Source organism: Fukomys damarensis, unplaced genomic scaffold (genome assembly GCF_012274545.1).
Source record: "Fukomys damarensis isolate Sample0158 unplaced genomic scaffold, DMR_v1.0_HiC HiC_scaffold_12, whole genome shotgun sequence".
Lineage (NCBI taxonomy): Eukaryota > Metazoa > Chordata > Mammalia > Rodentia > Bathyergidae > Fukomys > Fukomys damarensis.
In genome coordinates this window covers 9,215,501-9,235,758 of record NW_022900924.1, presented here as the reverse complement: position 1 = coordinate 9,235,758, position 20,258 = coordinate 9,215,501, and the positions used below count along the sequence as shown (strand labels likewise).

At 48.3% G+C, this 20,258-nt stretch overlaps 2 protein-coding genes across 4 annotated transcripts in view; both read right to left on the bottom strand.

Moving 5' to 3' along the window:
* Positions 1–362: 362 nt before the first annotated feature.
* On the bottom strand, positions 363–8,050 carry CUNH12orf43 (chromosome unknown C12orf43 homolog). 2 transcript variants are annotated; one of them, XM_010604037.3, is made up of 6 exons: positions 7,760–8,050; positions 5,828–5,870; positions 5,233–5,331; positions 2,638–2,711; positions 2,069–2,159; positions 363–1,637 (listed from the first exon to the last, which is right to left on the bottom strand). In XM_010604037.3, exons 1-6 carry the CDS (start codon positions 7,899–7,901, stop codon positions 1,295–1,297), a joined length of 792 nt encoding a protein of 263 aa, XP_010602339.1. In that variant the 5' UTR covers positions 7,902–8,050; the 3' UTR covers positions 363–1,294. The 2 variants fall into 2 exon arrangements, with proteins under 2 accessions (XP_010602339.1, XP_010602338.1); XM_010604036.3 differs by having other exon boundaries at positions 363–1,640; positions 7,760–7,957.
* Positions 8,051–10,750: 2,700 nt separating this feature from the next.
* Oasl (2'-5'-oligoadenylate synthetase like) overlaps positions 10,751–20,258 on the bottom strand; it is a 19,797-nt gene continuing 10,289 nt past the window's right edge. Inside the window, exons 4-6 of one of the 2 annotated variants that reach the window (XM_010604027.2) lie at positions 15,896–16,137; positions 13,287–13,434; positions 10,751–11,682 (exon numbers count right to left, since the gene is read on the bottom strand). In XM_010604027.2, coding sequence (XP_010602329.1) covers positions 11,182–11,682; positions 13,287–13,434; positions 15,896–16,137 — 891 coding nt within the window. In that variant the 3' untranslated portion in view covers positions 10,751–11,181. Of the gene's footprint in view, positions 11,683–13,286; positions 13,435–15,895; positions 16,138–20,258 lie in introns of those variants that run through there. The other variant, XM_010604028.1, reaches the window with a different exon arrangement.

The following is a 20,258-nucleotide window of genomic DNA, read 5'->3' as shown; positions in this document are numbered from 1 at the left end:
GCCCACTGCACAGAACCTGACCTCCATGGGCTGCCTCCAGCTGGGACTGAGGCGGGGGTGCAGGGAGAGCTGTGTCCCCTGCAGCTTGTAGCCAGTTACAAGTGAGGCCGGACACTTATTTAACTTTTAGTAAAGTCAATGAGAAATGTACAGAAACTTCCTGTCTGTCCATGAGTCATCCAGCTGGGGGTGGGACAGGCAGGCAGAGGGACACCAAGGCAGGACAGGGCTCTGAACAGGGATGGCTTCAGGGCACACTCCCACACCTTTTTTTTTTGTAGTACTAGGGATTGAATCCAGGGCCTTTGCACGGAGCTACATCCCCAATCTTTTAAAAAAATTTATTTTGAGACAGGGTCTTGCCAAGTCACTAAACTGCCCAGGCTGGGGTTGAACTTGTGATCCTCCTGCCTCAGCCTCCCAGACACCGTGCCTGGCTCCCCGTTTTTCTGCCTGAGACTTAGGCAAGGTGAGGAAGCCTGAATTCCACCTTCACCTTGGCTATTGGCTGCAGAAAAGCCCTCTACACAGAACTTAGTCCACAAGCGCTGCAACACTTCCTGAACCTTGAACGGTGGAGACAGTACATATCCAGGTGTGCTGGTGGGCGGGTCCTATACACAATGTTCACTTCAAATGTCCCTGTAAGATTCAACATTGAGCGGAGGCAGCAAGGAGTTCTGGGCCCCTTGACAACTCATTTCTAATGGGCCAGGTGGTGCAAAAATGTTGTGCCCATAAAATCTTAACGTGGAGAAAAGGAATTCTGGAAAACAGGAGGGAAAACTCTCCTCCTTTTCCTCAAAATGTCTTGTTAATTGTATGTAAGTTGGGGGGAGAAGTATAAATGTTTTTCTAGGCCTTGGCATCTTGGGGACCCCTCCCCTCAATTTCTAAAGATCTGCCTCTCACATTTGGCTGGGGAGGGAGAAATGTCTTCCCCTTTCCATGTCTTGCTAGTAGTCCAGGTTGTCTTTGAACTCATGGAGATTTTCCTGCCTCAGCCTCCCAAGTGCTGGGATTAGAGGCATGTGTCACCGCATGCAGTGAAAAGTCTCCCTTTACTTTTGCCCCTACAGACTGTCTTGGGGAGGTGGGGCATCACTACTTGGCCATTAGTCTTGAATAGCTGGAAGATTCTGCCTTGCTGAGGCCACAGAATGTTCTGGAACTACAGGTCTGTTGCACCCTCGATAGGAACACAGAGGGGCAGAGTTTGGACTTGCGAGCTAGGCGCTTGGACTTGGGGAGGGGAGTGTGGAAATGGCTATGGTATGGGTACCACAGACCAGGGTCAGTTTGCAAGCACAGCGGTTGTGCTTTTTGCCAGTGGGCATGAGGAAGCCTTGTTGGCCTTCGCCTTTTTCTTCCTTTTTTTGTTTTTGGTCCCCGGTGATACCTGGTCCCCGCTGATGGCACTCAACCCCCTTTCTTGTTTCTGGACTGTCGCTCCGCTGGCTGGGGTGGTGGCTTCAGCCGGGTCGAGGCTGACCACCTTCTTGGCTTTCTTTTTCTTCTTCTTGGCCTCCTGCTCCCCGCGGACAGGGCTGTGGATAGCTGAGTCCTGGAGAATGTCGTTGGCGGACACGGCCGCCTCCCGGCACCGCTGCCACTCCTCAGCCTCAGTGCTGTCCTCGCTGCTACAAGGGGGGGATGACTGGGGCTCACAGGGTGCGGGGTGGGCCCTAGAATACGCCTCTTGCTGCCCTCTCTCGGCCCAAGCCACAGAGGGAACTCAGGCTTGGAAGTGAGGCAGACCTGGGTTCCAAGACAAACTCTCCACCGTGACCTCACTCAGCGACTTCACCTCTCTGTATCTTCATCTATAAAACAGGGAGCTTAAGAGGCCCCACAGGGATGTCCCAGGAAGCAAACATGGTAACAGAAGGGATCTGGCCCAAGATGGTGCTTAGAAAGCAGTGACGACCCAAAGCCACTCCCTGAAGAGCCTCTGCTGGGCGTGCCGCTTCCCAGTGACCTGACTGGAGTCTGCCTGGCTACTGTGGGGGCCTGGGCGAGAAGAGGGGAACGGAGGGGAGAGCTGTGGGGAGAGGGTGCGAGCCCCTACCTGGAACCGGAGCGCTGTCGCTTTCTGCAGGGCCGGGGAGCAGCTTCCTCCTCAGGGTCTCTGGGGAGGGACGTGAAGAAGAGGCGGAAGCCTAGGATTCACAGCACACAGTCAGCACTGCCGGACGCGAGCCCTCCTTCCCAGGTGCCTCGGGAGCTCCCAGCCCAGCCCCACGGACCTGGGCAGCCCTGCTGTGTGAGCAAACAGAGGCCCATCTGAGGACAGGCCTGCTTGAGGCCTGAGGGGACATGAGCTGCCACACTGGGGCAGCAAGCCCTCAGGGCTCCTGGAGGCCAGCCGCTGAGCCTTCTGCCTAGGGCAGCCCCCGAAGAGGCCAGACTTGGACGGGGCGCTGTGACGTGCAAAGAAAGAGCGCCTGCCCAGGACGGATGAAGGTCCACAGGCAGGTGACTCTGTGCCCCAGAGCCCCACTTCCCTTGCCTGTCACTGGGGCGTCATCATCCTTCCTGCCTCCCAGTGTGGTCCGTGCAAACGGAAGGCTGGGCCCCCAAACCACGTCCCTGGATACACGGTAGGTGCATCATTGTATGAACAGTGTAACTACTCACCATTGTCTCCTGAGGCCACTTCCTGTATCATAGCTTTTCTCGGTTCCTTCACTGCTTCTGAGATGATGATAGAGCTAAGGGGAGAGGAGGCGGTGGACAGGATGTGAGAGTCTGGGTGAGAATAATTTTTATTCTTTTTTTTGTTTTTTTTGAGTCAGGCTCTCACTATGTAGTTGAGACGGACCTGGAACTCACTATGTAGCCCAGGCTGGTCTCGTTCGAACTCACAGCGATCCTCCTGCCTCAGCCTCCCAAGTGCTGGGATCACAGGCATGCGCCACCACACCTGGCCAATAATTTTTATTCTGAAATGATTACTTTTAAAGTGGAGGGGATGGGGCATATGATCTTAAATACAAAAGTGGAGGCCATACCGGGGCAGGAGGAACCTGAATGTCTGCAGCCACAAGATGCTGAGCAGCCCCTGGAGACTCAAACTGCAGGGCTTCGTCTGTTTAAACCCCACTTCATTCCAGAAAGTGCTGAACAAGTTTCAAACATGCAGGGCAATAAAAGATACTAGCAGAGGGATAGAGAGAGCTGGAAGTATAATCAGAAAGTCCTTCCTGTATACTTGCTAGGGAAACCTATGTTTCGCCCTGGACTTCCTATTAGAAAGCACAAAAGGGGAAATTGGACCCGTCTAGAAAAGTGGTTCGGGGGTGGCTTCTACAACGGGGCCGGCCTGTCACTGTCTTCTTTCATGTTTAAGGAATTTGAGGCAATTTGTAGGTTGGACATTTAGCTGTGAGAAATAACGCAGAGATCCCAAATAGCACGTAAACCCATAGTACAGCATCTTAACAAGGAAACTGAGATTGATATGACCCATTGACCCCATTCAAACTGGGTCCTGTGCTTTGAATGCTGGCTTGGTCACTTGCTAGCTGTGTCCCCTCCGGCAAATGACTTCACTTCTCTGGGTCTCTATTACACTTCTGAACACTGGGAATGAGAACAGTGCCTATCTCTTGGGGCCATTACAGGATTAAATGAGAAAATGGATCTCAAGCGCCTAAGGAAGAGCTTGCCATAAGCAGGTGCTCAGTTAATGATAGCTGTGACAAGGAAAGTCATCAAGGCATAACAACTGGGTAGAATCTCTCATAGAGATGAACCATCTCTCTGGGGCGTGGAGACCAGGAAGCCCATTTCTGCAGAACGCTGCAAACCCAGCAGCCACTGCATGCTTTTCCCAACTTCTTTCCACTCAGGCCTCAGCCAGCCCCAAAGCCCTGTGCAGGAAAAGAACCTGGGGAGCAGCGGCCATCAGGCACCAGCTGCTGACCTGACGCAGCGGTTTGATGTCTGGCAATGTCTGCAGAGGTTTCTGGGTGTCACAACTGGTGGAGTGGGCGCCAGAAGTACGGAGGCCAGGGATGCTGCTATCACCCTATGAGGTGAGGAGCAGTTCTCACAACAAAGAGCTGTCTGTAAAAACTGTCACCAGTGCCCAGCTATCACCTGATCTAATGTAAGGGACTGACTGGAGGGTCACATAAGTCCCTTCAGAGAGAAACATGGAAATGCTGGGTTCAAATTGAATGAGGAGGGCATCAAATCCTCACCTCCCTTTCAAAACCTGCTAGGGCTAGTCAATCGGGAATGGGCCTAGCACAGCGTGTCCTGAATATGTCGAACGGTCTGTGATACAAAGGCACTGTGGCCAGATGGGTTTGGTAAATGCTGGGGCAAAGCTGCACAGTTCCCTGACTCACAGAATTTTCAGGGTCTTGAATATACCTCGATGTCAAAGGACTGAGGTGTTTCTCTAACTTCACTGCTGTTGGACCCCCTTGGTTTCTAGAGCTGTATTTGGGGTTAGTGCTAAGGTCTGAATGTCCGTATCCCCCTAAAATTCCCACGTGGAAGCCCTAACTCCCAAGGTGATGGTCTCTGGAGGTGACGCCTTTGGGGGTGATTAGGTCATGCGGGTGAAGACCTCAGGTATGGGTTCTGTGCCTCTATAAACAAAGCTCAAGGGCGACCTCTGCCAGTTTTTCCCCTTGAGGACACAGCAGAAAGGTGATATCTAGGAACTAGGAAGAAAGGCCTCACTAGGCATCGAGTCTACTGGACTTCTCAGTTCAGAATACAAGAACGCCATTCTGGTGCTTACAAGCCGGCCGGTGGGCACTACTTGGTGACACAGCCCGAATGGGCAATAACAGCGGCACTCTTGGTGCTGGCTCTCGGAAGACCAACTGGATCTTCAGAGACAACATGGGCAGAAAGCCTGGCACCCAGGAAACAGGACTTCTGTCTTCCCTTCCCCGCTCCCCGTGGAAATGAGCTCCTGTTTCTCAGCGCTCCTCCTGTCTTCTCCGATGAGCAGCACAAGGCGGTGGTGAAGGAGCCAGGTGCCTTGGGCTTGAGAGCTTGAGGTCCGGCTCTGCTCCTTACTCCCTGTGACTGCAAGCAAACACACCTCCTGGCCGGGTGCCTCTTTCCTCACCCAGAACAAGGACAACGGCAGGACCTCCGTGATGCGCTGCTTATGAATGCACCGAGGTGCTGGAAGCCACACGCCGCGTAGACACTACGAGCTCCTACCCGCCATGTGCCACGGCTGTCGGTGTCAGTGAGGGTGCGTACCTGTCCAGCAGCGCACTCAGCTTCCTGGCCACGTGGGCTCGGAACTCGGGCGTGGTTTGCAGCTTGTTGCCATCCTGCTCGTGCTCATCCACCTTATGCCTACAATGCACACAAAGGATCTTACTTCCAGGCAGCGCAGATGCCGCCCCACGAGGGAGCAACTATGCTCGTCTCGTTCCCTCACATCCCGGGGTCTGACCTAGCGCTGACATTTGCTGATGATCTATGAGGGCCCCTGTGTGTTTGGATCATGGGGGGCGCTAAACACATTAGCAGATTCATCCATCGATTTGTAGCTAAATGTGCTGTTGGGAGGTGGGGCCGGGTCGGAAGAGGAGGTCATGGGGGCCGACCTGGAAGGCTGTATTCTTGTCCCTTCTCTCCCTTCACTCTCTGCTTCCTGGCTGCCATGAATTGAGCAGCTTTCCTCTGCCATGACCCTGTGTCATGCTGTTCTGCCCTGAGTCCACCAACCATGTGAAACGGGAGCCCAAATAAACCTCTCTTCCTTTAAGATGCAGTATCAGGTAAGCTAATACGAGGAAAGCTAATAATATGAGGAGTAAATGAAAGTGCTACCCAAACCGCACAGTACCTGAGGCTTGGCTGGGAGGTTGGCAACTGGTTATTTGCAGCATCTGGGAGGAAATGAAAATTGAAGCATTTGTAGAGAGAATGACAATGGTAACAGTAACAAAACCTACTGCGTGCCAGGCACTATTTTAAGTAGTTTCTATGTGTAATTCAGGGAATCTTCCTCCAGAATCCCATTAGAGAGGTGAGCATTATCAACATTTTGCAGGAGAGGAAAGTCAAAGAGATGTAAAATATCTTGGCCAGTGTCTAACAGCTAATTCAACAAGGCTGGGAAAGGCCCCAGGATAGCTGGCTCAGAGCCCCCCGTTAACCGTCACACTGAACTGGCGAATCCAAGTGCTGAGGGAGAAGAGGACAGGTGGCTGTTTGTGTTGGTGACATTTTTATAAAGCCACAACATCGGGATGGCCTGGCCTGGTGGTCATCTACAGAATCAAATACTGAATGCCGATTAATAGCCACTTTTCCTACTTGCTGAACTCAGATGACTCTTCCTGTCCTCACAGAGCTTGTGTTCTAGTCGGTGGATGGGATGAAATTCACATGAACAAAATATAAAACTGGATAATGGTGAGAGTATGGAAAGTAACAAAAACAAAGCTGAGGAGTGAGGGAGGCAAGGGAGGAGCATACAAAGGTGGGTGTGGAGGGCCTGGCAGGTAAGGTGAGAGGCGAGGGAGGAGGCCAAATGGAAATCTGGGAGACAGCCTTCTATGCAGAGGAAAAACATCTGCAAAGGCCCCGAGGTAGGAACCTATCTGGTGTTTGAGAAACAACAAGGAGGCAGGTGTGGCTGGAGCCCACTTCGCCAACTGGTGGGGCAGAAGAAAAAGGTGAACTTGTGGAGGGCACCCATATAAACCAATGTGAGGATCTGAGCTTTGAGGAGGAGCCACTGGAGGATTCTGGACAGAGGAGGGACATAAACAGATTTAGGTTTTTATAGACTATCTCTGGCCGCTGTGCGGAATGAGACCAGAATCAGGCAAGGGCAGACACAGGGATTGTGCAGCAAAATGCAACACATAGGATTATAAAAACTCTAATAAAGGGGATTTAGCTCAGTGGCACTGCGCCTGCCTTGCAAGTGCAAGGTTCTGAATTTGATCCTGGAACCAAAAACAAAACAAAAAACCAGCAATACTGAGATTTAGTTATATAATAGTAAACATGTTCTTAATATATATGCTTTAGTGAAGATCTTTATTAAACAAGATCTAGAAATAAGTCAAAGATTACTGTAGTTTTAAAGTACAGATAAATATAAATGACTTCCTAATATTTTGTGAATAAAATATTTTGGTATGTCTGCAAGATTAATGAAATAAGAAAATCTGGAAACTTCTGTTGGAACAAAGCAACAGGCATTGTAAAAGGGCTGTGGCTTGTTGCTCACATGCACGATGGAGAGATGCTAAATTTGTTAGGGGTTGATAAAAATAAAGATGGATATTTTTTCCATTTCAAATTTAAGGAACCACTGGACACCAACCAAGATTAGACATCCCTACTGAGGAGTTTCGGATTTATCCCCAGGGATCTAGGGAATCAAGGTTAGAGACTTGTTGCACACAGCTCCTCGGAGACCGCCTGGAGAGGGAATGTGTTGGAGGCGGGGAAAGGGTGGATAAGACAATACAGGAGCGGGACTGTCGCAGTTATTTCAGAGTGGTGGCCTTCCCAGCATGCAGCAGTGTGGATGAACCCAAGAAAGTGGAATAAAGAGACATCCAGGTGCCTCGGATTCCTTCACTGGGCGTAACCACTCGCTGCGCTGCATCTGCCTTCGCTTTGAGTCTGACTCCCTGGTAGCTTCTGGAGCTCTCTTGGCGAAGGAAGTCCTCGTAACCCCCTCCTCTCCGTCCATCCTCTTAGTCCTCAGGGAAGAACCTATGCCTTTTGGGCAGCCTCCCGGAATACAGCCTCCTACCGTCTCTTGTTTTTTTTGTTCCTCGCGAGGGCTGCTCCAAGCCCCAGGCCGGCATAGCCGCCTCTCTGCACCGCGCCAACTCCTCCGCATCGCTACTACTGCTGCTCTCGGAGTCGCTCCTTGTGTCACTGGGCGCCGCCATCTTAAGCTATCACAAAGAATTGTGGGAAACACAATTGACTCTGCCACGTGACCCGGCGTGAGGGCAGATTGAATTGTGGGGATTGTAGTCCTCAGACGAAGGCTATCTTTCGCCGTGAACTATCCTAGAGGGCGCAGGAAGGAATTCCTTAATTAAATGTGGGCTCTTGAAGGAGCTAAAAAAGGCAACTTGGAGACTTAGTGAGACCTTGACTCAAAATTTAAAATAGAAAGGGTGAGGTAGGGGAAAGGAAAGAAAGGAAAGGAATAAATATGAGAAAAGGAAAAAATGGAAACCAAGTCTGTAACTAGGGAGGGGTGGAGGGATTGCACGGAGGGCAGGGGAATGGGGGAAAAAAAAGAACCAAGATATATTATGTAAAGGTATAAACTCCAAATAATGAATGTCAACATATTGTGTACCTAAAATGTACCAATAAATTTAATTAAAACAAAAAGAGGGATGGGATGTAACTCAATGTGAAGGCCTTGGGTTCAATCTCTAGAATGAGATGGGGGTGGGGTATCAACCAAGTTCTTCAATCTTGTGTTTCTTTCTCTTTCTTTATTTTGGCGGTGCCGGGAATTGAACTCAGGACCTTGTTCTTGCGAGGCAGGCACTGAGCTAAATCCCCATCCCCTTCAATCTTTTCTTAATGAGAAAAATGGTAAGGAAATCTCCTAAGGTCACACAAAGACAGAACCAGGATTAGTTCAGATTTTGATTGATGTAGTTTAGACATTATTCATGTATTTCAGTAATTTTCAAATCCAGCTAGAGGTCAGGAACATCATAGGGCACCTGTTCAACTGTGGACTAACCCTGTCCTATTAGATTGGTACCCAGAAATTTGTATTTTTTCTAATAGCCTCGGACCTTCCTACTCAGGTTATAGTCCACGGGCCAGGTTGTTAGAAATGCAGGCTCTTGGGCCCCACAACAAATTTACCAGATTGGAATTACATTTGAACAGCTCTCTCTGTGATTTAAATATAAAATGTAATTCAGATACAATTTAGTCTGGTGAACACTCTGGTCTTCCTGTCTTCCTTCCTTCCTTCCTTTATTTCTTTAGATGGTACTAGTAGGAATTGAACCCAAAGCCTTCATACTGAACTACCTCTCCAGCCCCTTTTAAATTTTTTTAAAAAATTGATTTTGAGGGGCTGGGGGGGATTTAGCTCGGTGGTTCCGCTACCTGCTTTGCAAGCAGAAGGTCCCGAGTTTGATCCCCTGTACTCACCCACACCCAAATTGATTTGGAGACAAAGTTTTGGTGAGTTGCCCAGGTGGGACTTGAACTTGCAGTTTTCCTGCCTTAGCCTACAGTCATGTGCCACTAGGCCTGGCTAACACTCTAATTTTCTAGCCCACGACTTCTCTAACCTGTCTGTACATAAAAACATTTAAGCAACTTATTAAAAAATATATGCTGCCAGGGATTTAGCTCAGTGGTTCTGCTGCCTACCTCACAAGCGCAAGGTCCAGAGTATGATCCCTGGTACCAAACAAACAAATACCCAAAAGACATACTGATTCCCAGGACTGATAAGGTAGAATCTCTGCAGCTAAGCTATTACACAATGAATGACAAACGAAACAGCTTTTGTCTTCGGAATGCTTTATCTTTGAAGGGGAGTATGTCAGAAACATCACTGAAATAAGCTATCTGGCCTTGCAAGTTTATATTTCAAAAAATGACTGGTATGATCCGCATGTCTGTGTCTCCCCCAAATCCCATACTGAAATCCTCACCCCAAAGGTGTCAGTATTAGGAGGCAGGGTCTTTGGCAGGTGCTTCAACTCATGAGGTGAGCAGAGTCCTCATGAAAAGGCTTATTGCCCTCATGAAGGAGACCCCCTCCTCCGTGTGAGGATGAAGGGAGAAGCTTCCATTCATGAGCCAGGAAGAGGCCCTCACCAGATACCAAATCTACCAGCACCTAGTTCTTCCTAGCCTTCAGAACTGTAATAAATACTTGTTATTTGTATGCCTTGAATTTACGGTGTTTGCTATAACAGCCCAAATGAACTGAGACAGTGACTCAGTGAATAAATCTTAGTCCTTTTTCTAAGAAGAATTTTTTTCACTATCTACATTGTAGGCTACATTATATTATTCTGCACATTATAATGGTTACAAAGATGTGCATCGAGTTAGCCTATTTACTTCTTGGAAATGAGACATTTTTTTTGGTCCCCGAAGACAAAGGGAGCCAGGAAATATACAAATTACTATTGCTAAATTGCCAAGAGACTGTTGAGAGCCAATTACGCGGTATAGTTGATAGGCTATGGTGAGCCATCAGAAAGCAGGGCAAAGTGGAAGGATAGGAGAAAGCTTTTTATGGGTTGGTTGGCATATACCCCACCACACGATAGCCTTTGATTATAAAGGTTATTATTTTTAAAAAGTCTCTGCATTAGTATGAACTCTTTGTGTGTGGGTCTTATGAATGGAGGGGATTTTTTTTTTTTCATCCAGCCTCATCCTCAGCCTCCCAGACTGCCTCTTTTTGTCTGTTTTCCTACAGTCCTCAATCCCGAGTTGAGAGGCTTATATGATTAAGCAATAGCCCTTAGGACAGAAGGAGCATCTGGGGAAATGCAGGAAGACCACCCAAATGAGAGCAGACAAAGGCTCTTTATTTATTCTTAGTTTGCAAAAACAACCCTGGCCTTTGGCAGAGACTCACAGACAGGCAGGGTACCAGGAAAGCTTCACAGCAGGGAAAAAGGGGTGAACTTCAGGCATGTCCTGATCCAGGCTGTCGCAAGGAGGCGGAGTGCGAACAAACCAAAGCAGGGCTACTTATGTGATTAGTGGGGGAGGCTCATTTGCCTCCCTCTGGCTGGTCTTAAACTAGAAGTGGGATCGAGTGGCGTGGGAAATTAGAGAAGGTGGCGGTTACCGACTCAGTCGTGACTTGGTGTCTGGTTGGTTGTTGCTGCAGAGGTTGTGGGTGAAAACACCCTGTGGTCACACAGGTCTTGGCCACTGTCCCTTTGTATATTTAGTCCCTGCTGGCAGGGCTGGGAGAACTGCTTATAAAGCTGATGAAGATGGGAGACCTCGCTCTTGCAGAGAACGGGGGTGGGGGGAGTTGAGGCTCAGCTCTGATATTCTTTTTCTTTCCTTCCTTCCTTTCTTCTGCAATGCTAGGAATTAAACCCGGACCTCATACATAGTGCGCAAATGCTCTACTCCTGAGCTGTGTACTCCCAGTCCTGACTTCTGGATCTGGTGGCAGACATGTGCAGAGCAGCTTCGCCGAGGAAACTAAGTGGATGGAAATAGAGCCTCTTCCGCCTTCTTCTTGGACAGGACGATTGTGTCGCTGTCCTGGATGCCATAGCACCCAAAATTGAACCAGTCCTGCAGGACGTGGCCCCGGAACTCCAGCTGCTGCTGCTTGCTGGGCAGCCCCTGCCTGTCCTCAATCTTCTGCTTCAGGCCCAGGACGAGGTGGTAGGGGTGGATGGCGTAGGCGTGGCTCCTCCCATCCGGGTTCTTCACAAAGACCTGGATCTCTGGGGATACAGTGTCCAGCAGGCAGATGTGGGTGTCGGAGAAGATCCCGTAATAGGCTAGCGAGCAATGGCTGCTGAGGAGCTGCCGCTCGTCCCCGGGCTCCTGGAAGGACAAGCGCTGCAGGCCTGCGTAGCCCCGGCTCTGTCGGATTTTTTCTTTCACTTTCTTTATGGACTCATAAGGGTTCATCCAGAGGATCAAATCCGAGTGACCCCACTGCTCCACTGTTAGCTGGATATCTCTTGCTCTCTGTGAGGGAGAGGGAGAGGGGTTTAGGCCACACTTCTGTCCGACATGCAAACGTCCCCTGTACCTGTGGTCATCTTCGAAATAGCAACAAAAACAGAGGCGGCAGCAAACATTTAGGGAGTGTCAACCACTTTCCAGGCCCTATGCTGGGTGCCTCCCATGCTCTGAATGTACTTTGTTCTCACAGCAACCCCAGGAGGCTGGCTCTGCTGTTCTCCCTGTTTTACAGATGAGGCAATTGAGGGTGGATTCAGCTGAGTACTCACGGGCTATCAATCACAAAGGGAGCAAGGAGCCAGGTGTGCCAAGGAATCTAAGCCTCCTGCAGCAAAGTCAAAGTCTGCTTATATTGCAAGATAAAAATCTTTGCACAGTGTTTTTTATATTCAAGACCACCCACAGGAGAGCAAAGGCCTGTGCTTTTCAGCCCATCTTAGGTCTCATGTGGCTGGTGGGGCCTCTGTAATCTCTACCTTGTCACAGCCTCTGATCTTGCTTCTGCCACCACTGCAAGCCGGTCAGGCTCTTGTTCCTGCACGTCCCTGGCCTTGTGCCCTCTTCATTCTGGCCCTTCAGCCTTGAGTGACCTGTATTCTCAGCATCTCTGTCCTTACCTGGTCTTTTGGGCTCACTTTAAGCCCTAGCTCTTTCAAGGAGTCATCTCTAATGACTTTGGATGATATTTATTCTTTGTGGAGTCCCACAAAGACTCGTGAGTCCTGGCTTTGCTACCTCTTGGTAGTGTGATGTTGATTTTTTTTTTTTTTTTTTTTTTTTTTTTTTTTTGGTTTTTGAGACAGGGTCTCACTATGTAGTTGAGACTGACCTGGAACTCACTATGTAGCCCAGGCTGGTCTCGTTCGAACTCACAGCGATCCTCCTGCCTCAGCCTCCCTAGTGCTGGGATTACAGGCGTGCGCCACCACGCCCGGCATAGTGTGATGTTGATTAACTAATTTAACCTCTTTGAGCCTCAGTTTTTTCATCTATAAAATGGCAACAATAGTAATAGTACTAATATAGAGAATGAAGTTATGAGGATAATGTTTGACCTTCCCACTTTACAGAATTGCTGGGAGATGTTCCCCCCGACAAGTGTTTTGAAAATTGTAAAATATGATGAGAGGAAAAGATTTTTGTTTTTTTTTGCCTGTACTGTAAGTTTGGCGTCACTCAAGAATATTACTTGCTCACTGATGGCATAGGGTGAGTGCCTTGAGGGCGGAGGCCAAGTCCTATCTCTGTTCCCGCCGCGCTGCCCTTGCCACCTCTCCTCCAGCTCCAAGCCCAGTGCTGGCACCTAACAGCCCTGTGAGCTGACTTGGCTGCTCAGCTCTGGCAAAGCATGATGGGGAAAATGGAACTGATTTTCCAGTAGGTTCGGGGTGGGGGGAAGGGGGAGAGAAGAATTTAAAGCTAAACCTGAGGCTCAGAGAACCAAAGGCCTTTCCCAGGTTCCCTGAGCTGGTGGGAGTTGCAGCCAGGCCTCAAAGTGTCTGCCTCTAAAGCGCTGTTCACTTTTGCCCCGGAAGTGAAGACTCAACACTACCTCGCTATCCCGTTTGGAGCTTCAAGTCCCAGACAGTCCTGAAAGGAGCCATTACCTTCACATCCCAGACCGGGACCAGGGTGTTGTTGCCGTCATAGCAGCAGTCCTGTTTCAGGCACTGGCAGGCCCTCTGAGCCATTATATCCCATCTGTACCCTTCTGCCACATTGTGGGTGGGGTCTGCTGGGTCCAGGATGATGGGCCTGCAACACAGGGAGAGGGCGCCATGTTTCTCCAACTTGGAGGCTGCAAGCCAGGAAGATGACTCCGCCGCCCTGCATTCAAGCCACTGAGCCTCTATATTCCGAGCCCAGGGCTGTCTGTCCGGGAAGGCCCAGAAACAACGCTGGAGAGCAAGACGAGGGAGGCGATCGGTGTTTGTGAGGAATTTTTTGGGGGGAGGGGGTAGAGGCTGAGGCCCCAAGAGGTTTTTTGTTTTTGTTTTTTGAGACAGGGTCTCACTATGTAGTGAGACTGACCAGGAACTCACTATGTAGCTCAGGCTGGTCTCGAACTCACAGCAATCCTCCTGCCTCAGCCTCCCAAGTGCTGGGATCACAGGCATGCGCACCACACCCGGCTAAATTTTGTTTTTGAGACAAGTCTCATTATGCAGCTCAAACCGGTCTCGAACTTGTGGTTAGCCTCCCATTTTAGTCTCCTGAGTGCTGGGATTACAGGTGTGAACCACCACACCTGGTGTGATGTTGAATGATTTGTTTTTGAATTTTTTTTTTAATCACAGGGATCGAATTTAGGACTTTGTGCTTGTGTGGCAAATGTGGTACCACTGAGCGAAATCCCTGGTCCTGTTTTTTGATTTTTTTTTTGGCATTGGTGATCAAACTCTGGACCTTGCACTTACAAGGCAGGCGGCGGCACCACTGAGCTGAATCCCCAGCCCTTGTGTTTGGATTTTTAACACGGGACTTGGAATTAAACCAAGGGCCTTCTCACTGAGTGACATCCCCAGCCCGCTTTTTTCTTTTCTTTAGCCATAAAATCTTGGCTAAGTTGCCCAGACTATGCTCAAACTTGCAATCTTCCTCCTTCAGTCTCCTAGGGTGCTAGGATCAGCATTACATGAATATTATAAAGAGCATTAGCTCAAATGGAGTCCAGTAGCCTGCTCAAGCTTCTTGGGGTGACTGCATGCAGTGTATAACAATCCCAGGAATAAGACTTGGCCTTTGCCCGCCAGGGTTTTCAGCTTCGGAGGTGTGACTGTCTGTGGTGGACTGAGAGCCGGCTCCTGGAGGAAACAGGACCCTTGGGCTCTCTGCCTATCCCAATCCCCTGCTCCCTGGAAGTCCTGCCTGGAATCATAGGGGAGCCATGCAGGGCTACCCCAGGGGGTTCGGGGCACATAACCCGAGTGGCTCAGTCTGTTGGCTGGCAGGCGATCTATCACATAGGACCTGTGTCCACTGGCCGTACAGGCTTCTTCTGAGGTTGGATCAGGGATGACGGAGGCCCTTCAGCAACTGGGAGGAAACGAGGAGCAGGCAGGTGTCGAAGGAAGAGCAGAAGCAAAGGAGAAGAACAGGCGAGGAGGGCAACGTGGAGTCCGTCTCTAGGTCTGCCTAGCTAAGGCCTTGAAGTTATTTTAGGGGCACCTTATAACAAACCCTATCTCCACCAGGAGACCTGTTTTCCTTCCTTGAAAAGCAAAACAAAACCACCATCAAGAGCAAAAAATTCAGTGTTCACATCATGGAATACTAAAACTTCTAATAAAAGACTTGTCTAGTCTGGGTTCCCCTGCAAGCAAATCTCCAGAGTAAAGATCGGCTTATTAGGAAGGTGATTCCCGGAAGCACTAATAAAAGGGGGTGAGAAAGTGACACAGGGGAAGGGAAGGAAGTCAATCAAGGGGGAGTGACAGGGTCATTGCCACTGAGGGCAACTGGAGGTCAGCTCCAGCAGGGAACTCTGGGAAACAGCGGTGGAAGTCAGGCCCCAGAGTCCTTTCATGGTGCGGGGGCTGGGCGTTGGGGTGTCTACCATCTACCACTCCCTCCGTCCAATCACTGATTCAGGGATGCTCCCAGGTTGGGTCTGCTGGTGAGGTGCAGGAGGTGGCAGTTCGAAGTTGAGCCAGCCTTCCCTGACAAGGCTGAGGCCAAGGTACACGAGTTGGGGCACTGGGGACCTGAATTGTGAGAACGAGCATTTTTGCAGAATCTACCACACCCCAGACACTGTGCGTCCTTCACATGTATCTCTGTGACCCTTGTGGCCATCCTGCACTATAGGTGCCGTACCAGGTTATTCCTGTTTTATATATAGATGAGGACCCAAGCTCACGGCACCTAGAAAATGGTAGACCTGAGATTTAAATACGGGTCTCTAAAATTTTCCCCCAGTTTTGCATGCTGTTTTTAAAAAGAGAGGAAATGATCTTCTGTGAGTAAGAGAACTAAGGTAGGGTATAGGGGTGGCTTTTGGCACAAGAAAAAAACTCATAATTCCCTAAGCGACCCACCTGCCCCTGGAAACTTAGTGAGCTGGGAACTTGAAGCACTGTGTTTGTCTGAGATTTCAGCGTCAATTGTGGCCGCTTTACTGTGTCCTGAATAAAGCCAAACCAATAAAACTACGCCATAGGCCCCTCGATGCCTCCCCCCTCTAGTGAGATGTGGTGGGCAAGCAGTGGCCCAGTACCTCTCTTTTTTGAGCTGTTTTCTGACAGCACCCTCGATGACTGGGTGCCGGAGTGTGTAGTACTTGGTCCAGTAAATGCAGATGAGTTCAGTGTCCTGCAACAGTTCCATCACGGTGGTGAGGCCTTCAGCCAAACTGAAGCTCTCCTGCTCCTGGGTGCCCATCTCCCAGGCGTAGATGGTCAGCAGCTCCAGGGCATAGGGAGGAGGCAGGTTGGCCCTGGGGCACTTGGCTTTCACATACTGTTGAAAGACACGAGAGACCCCAAGATTATGTGTGAGGATGGTGTTGGACTAGGAGCTGGAAAATCAAATTCTAGACCTGTTGTTCAACATACTGTAGACAAAGTACCCTTCAGCGGAAGAGCTTCTTGCTGGGAAGGGTAGCACATGCCTATAATCCCAGCACTCCAGGAGGCTGAGGCGGAGGATTGCAAGTTCCAACCCAGCGGAGGCATCGTAATGAATGAGACATCATCCTCAAAATAAGGAAAGGCCCTGTATTCAATCCCCAGCATGGGCTGGGGGGGAGGTGGCAAGGGCTTCTTGGAAAGAGGAAGAGATAATACCTAAGAGGGGAGGTTCTGTAGTGAGCACTGGGATGGCTTCTCTAGCAGACATTCTGTCCTAACCCGCTGCATAGTACGGTTGCTATTTGGGTGGTGTTGACCCTCACTCCCACCCCAAAGTGGGATGTGACTGCATAATCTTTTTCCCTGACAAGTGATGGGTTCAAGAGAGGGCATATGACCTAGGATGGTTCAATTAGAATAAAGCAAAATTATTTTATTAAGTGGTCAAAAGAAGGGACGTCTTGTCATGTATGCATGTGAGGGCAGGAGCACCTGTGGACATTTTGTTACCATGAGGCCAAGTTGACATATAGAGGAGAGAGAATGGAATTATAGGGAAATGGATACAGCCCTCACCAAACACTGCCTAAAGACCCCATTCCAATGTTACGGGTTTTCATAACAAGAGCTGATTAATTTTCTTAATTGCTTAAAATAGTTTGAATCAGCTCTGTGTTTTTCTATAAGTTGAGAAAGAAAGAATCTTTACTGATTGGTCACGTCCTATCTTAAAAACTTCTCTAATATTCGGCTAGAAAGTAAGAGTCTCTATGAAATACTTAGTGATTTGAATTGTAGAAGCAAAACTGACATCTTGTTCATGGCTGTTATAAATAAACACGGCACGTCACACAGTCAGAAGAAAAAAAACATTTTGACCTTGAAACAAACAAAAAACATACAAAAAACCACAGACTCATCTTGTGTAGTTCTCATTCCCCAAATAAATGGAATCTTGAGCCTTTCCTATAAGCCCTGATATACTGTCAAAAACTTTATTCCTGGTGGTGCCGCACCTGCCGGCTGGCAAGACTAAGGTCCTGATTTCAATTCCCAGTACCAAAAAACAAAACAAAAACAAACAACACCAGCAACAACAACAACAACAACAACAAAACTTTACTCCTGACTTAAAAAATTTTTAAATGTGCTCAAATTTATTTATGTTAATGAATTTGCTTTTTATAACCTGGTGAATTCAGTTTTCTGTAACACTAATGAGGGTTTACATTCTTAAAAATTAGATGATTCATAAAATATACAAAGCCTGTAATCATCAAGCTATAATTCTTAGAAGAAAAATGAGGTCTCCATGCCAAGCATTGGCGTATGAGCCTGTAATCCCAGCTACCCAGGAGGCTGAGACAAGAGGATTGCTCGAGCCCAGCAGTTGGAGGCCAGGCTGGAAAAACCTCATTAAAAAAAAAAAAAGAAAAGAAAAGAAAAAGAAAGAAAGAAAGAGAGTCCTACATTTCATTTCTTTTACCATCTTTGATGGACTATTTAATGGGAAAATGAGCCCAGAAAAAAATTAATATTCTTTTCCAGAGCTGCTGAGCAGTGATATTGTGTTAACCTTGTTTTGTCACTGTGACAAAAGCCTGAAGATAACTGCCTTAGAAAGAGGCAGGTTTATTTCGGCTCACAGTTTTGGAGGTTTCAGTCCATGGTTGATTGGCCCTCCTGCTCTTGGGCCTGTGGGGAGGCGGCATATCACGTGACAGCAGATAGCCAAGCCACTCACCTCATGGCAGGACAAGAAAGAGGAGGAAGGGGCTGGGGTCTCCCTCTCTGTCGAGGGCATGGACCTCCAGTGATCTGAACATCTCCCAGCAGTCCCTAACTCTAGTTTCCCCCCCCCCCCACGTAGTACTGGGAATTGAATCTAGGGCCTTTGCATTGAGCTATGTCCCCAGCCTTTTTGTATTTTTTATTTTGAGTTGGGATTTCAATAAGTTGCTAAGTTATTCATCCTCAAATTTGCCATCCTCCTGCCTTAGCCTCGCACAGTGCTGGGATTACAGGCATGTGCTACCATGCCCAGCCTTATTATATATTTTATCTGGTTAAGCCTTTCCTTCTGCCATCTTCTCTCTGTGCAACTTCTCTGAAAGTTCTTATTTAATAAACGATTTTTGTCTGAGTTTCCTTTTGCAGTTGAAAGTTCCACTGAGATTTCCCCCAGGAGAAATCCAAACGTTTGGACAGAACTGTATCTGATTTATGTACCTCACGGGCTGTTTACACTCAGATGTGGCCTTTTCCCAACTCCTAGTGTTTACAGGGACACAGATCCGTAGACTCTTCTAGCTAATCCTGACTCGAAGTAGTTAAAAACAAACTTTACTAGAGAAATTCCTTGACAAATAGTTCAAGTACGGGGATAGAGAAAAAGAAAAACCAGATAAAGAAAGGCACCAAATGACCTTGGTACTTGCCCAAAGAGACTGAAAAAAGAGCCGACAGGCAGGAGGACACAGAGAGAAAGCCAGGTGCGCAAGCCAGTCACTCCCAGCTCGGACAGAATACAGAGGAAACAAAAGCAGAGAGGCCGAAAATGCGAGATGTACCCACACCTGTGCACCGACATATACAAGTATATACATGTGCGGTCACTCTACAATAGTCACTCCGGGGTCATCATAGGGTGAAATAGCCACATGTCCCTTTACTAACTCTAAACTAACCATGAATAAGGTACGCCCATGCCAACCAGCCGCACACCCCAAAGATAGAGTAAACAAACGGACAGGAAGAAGATGAACATACACCAGCAGAAGAAATGACATTAGACAGAGATGTTCAAAAGCAAATCCAGTTATGGCAAGTTCTGGATGGGGGGGTCACTCCCCTGCCAAGCAGCTGGGAACAAAGGGCCCATTGGGCCTCCATCTTTCCCCTGATTCTTTCTTCTGAGAGTAGCTATCTGGCTTCTCCTTTCCTCCCCCTGCCTTTTCCTCTTTACAAATAAAGTGTTTTTCTTTAAACTTTGTCCCTCTCCTTCTTTACTGGGACTGAGTTTGCAATCTCAGTGGGCTGCTTGGACAACAGAGCAGTGCTGCCCATCCCCCTGATGCAACATCTTTGGTTCCCTGACCAGGAGCCAGATGCAGCCCTAAGGTGAAGTTTATGTGGCCATAGCATTTATGGATTACAGGTATGCATCACCATACGCGGCCCTGATTCTTCTTTTTATTTGTATGGATTCACTGTATCTCTATTGTGACAATAGTCTGTAACTCTGGTTTTAGGATTTGACCATTTGGCGGTCTTTATTGGGAGGCAGGTGCCTGGATTAAGTCCCTGGGAGATGGCAGTCATGGGAATTTGGTTGTATTTTGTGCTTTTCTTTCCCTTTTTTTTGTGTGTGTTTCGAGAATTCTGGTATCTCCTGGAAGCCTCATTATTGTCTTTAATGCCTTTATGAATTTAAACCATTCAAAATGTGTGTGTGTGTGTGTGTGTGTGTGTGTGTGTGTGTAGATGGTAGATAGCTCCTAGAAAAGTCCTTCAAGATTTAAGAGCTGACTGGTGGGTTTTTGCTGGGTTTATTTTTGATCCATAATTGAAGTTGTAAAACCAAAGCTGCTAGATCTTTGTGTCTTTATGTGTATAGATGAAAAAAGCATTTTCTAAAAGAGAATTGTCTGATTGCAATCTACTCTATCTGTGGGAGATTTCTTTTTCACCCTCCACTCTAGGATATTTATGGATTGTAGTAGGAAGTAAATTCATGAGTAAACACCGATATCACCACTAATGGGGACTGAATCAAAATTGTGCCAGATTCTTTTATTCTGAAAGCAGACAACTCCATCAAAGCAAATTCTTAACCAAGGAATAATAAAGCAAGAATTAGTTACAAGGAGCCGGGTGTGGTGGTGCACACCTGTAATCCCAGCACTCAGGAGGCTGAGGCAGGAGGATCACTGTGAGTTTGAGACCAGCCTGGGCTACATAGTGAGTCCGGGTCAGTCTCAACTACATAGTGAGACCCTTTCTCAAAAAACC

Bases quoted from the DNA above. Each gene is read 5' to 3' on its own strand.
- CUNH12orf43 (XM_010604036.3), bottom strand. From the start codon at position 7,901: ATGGCGGCGCCCAGTGACACAAGGAGCGACTCCGAGAGCAGCAGTAGT. The intron at 5,332-5,827 runs GTACTGTGCGGT...TGTGCATTGTAG, and splicing joins ACCTCCCAGCCAAGCCTCAG to GCATAAGGTGGATGAGCACG. The intron at 2,160-2,637 runs GTGAGTAGTTAC...TGTGAATCCTAG, and splicing joins AGTGGCCTCAGGAGACAATG to GCTTCCGCCTCTTCTTCACG.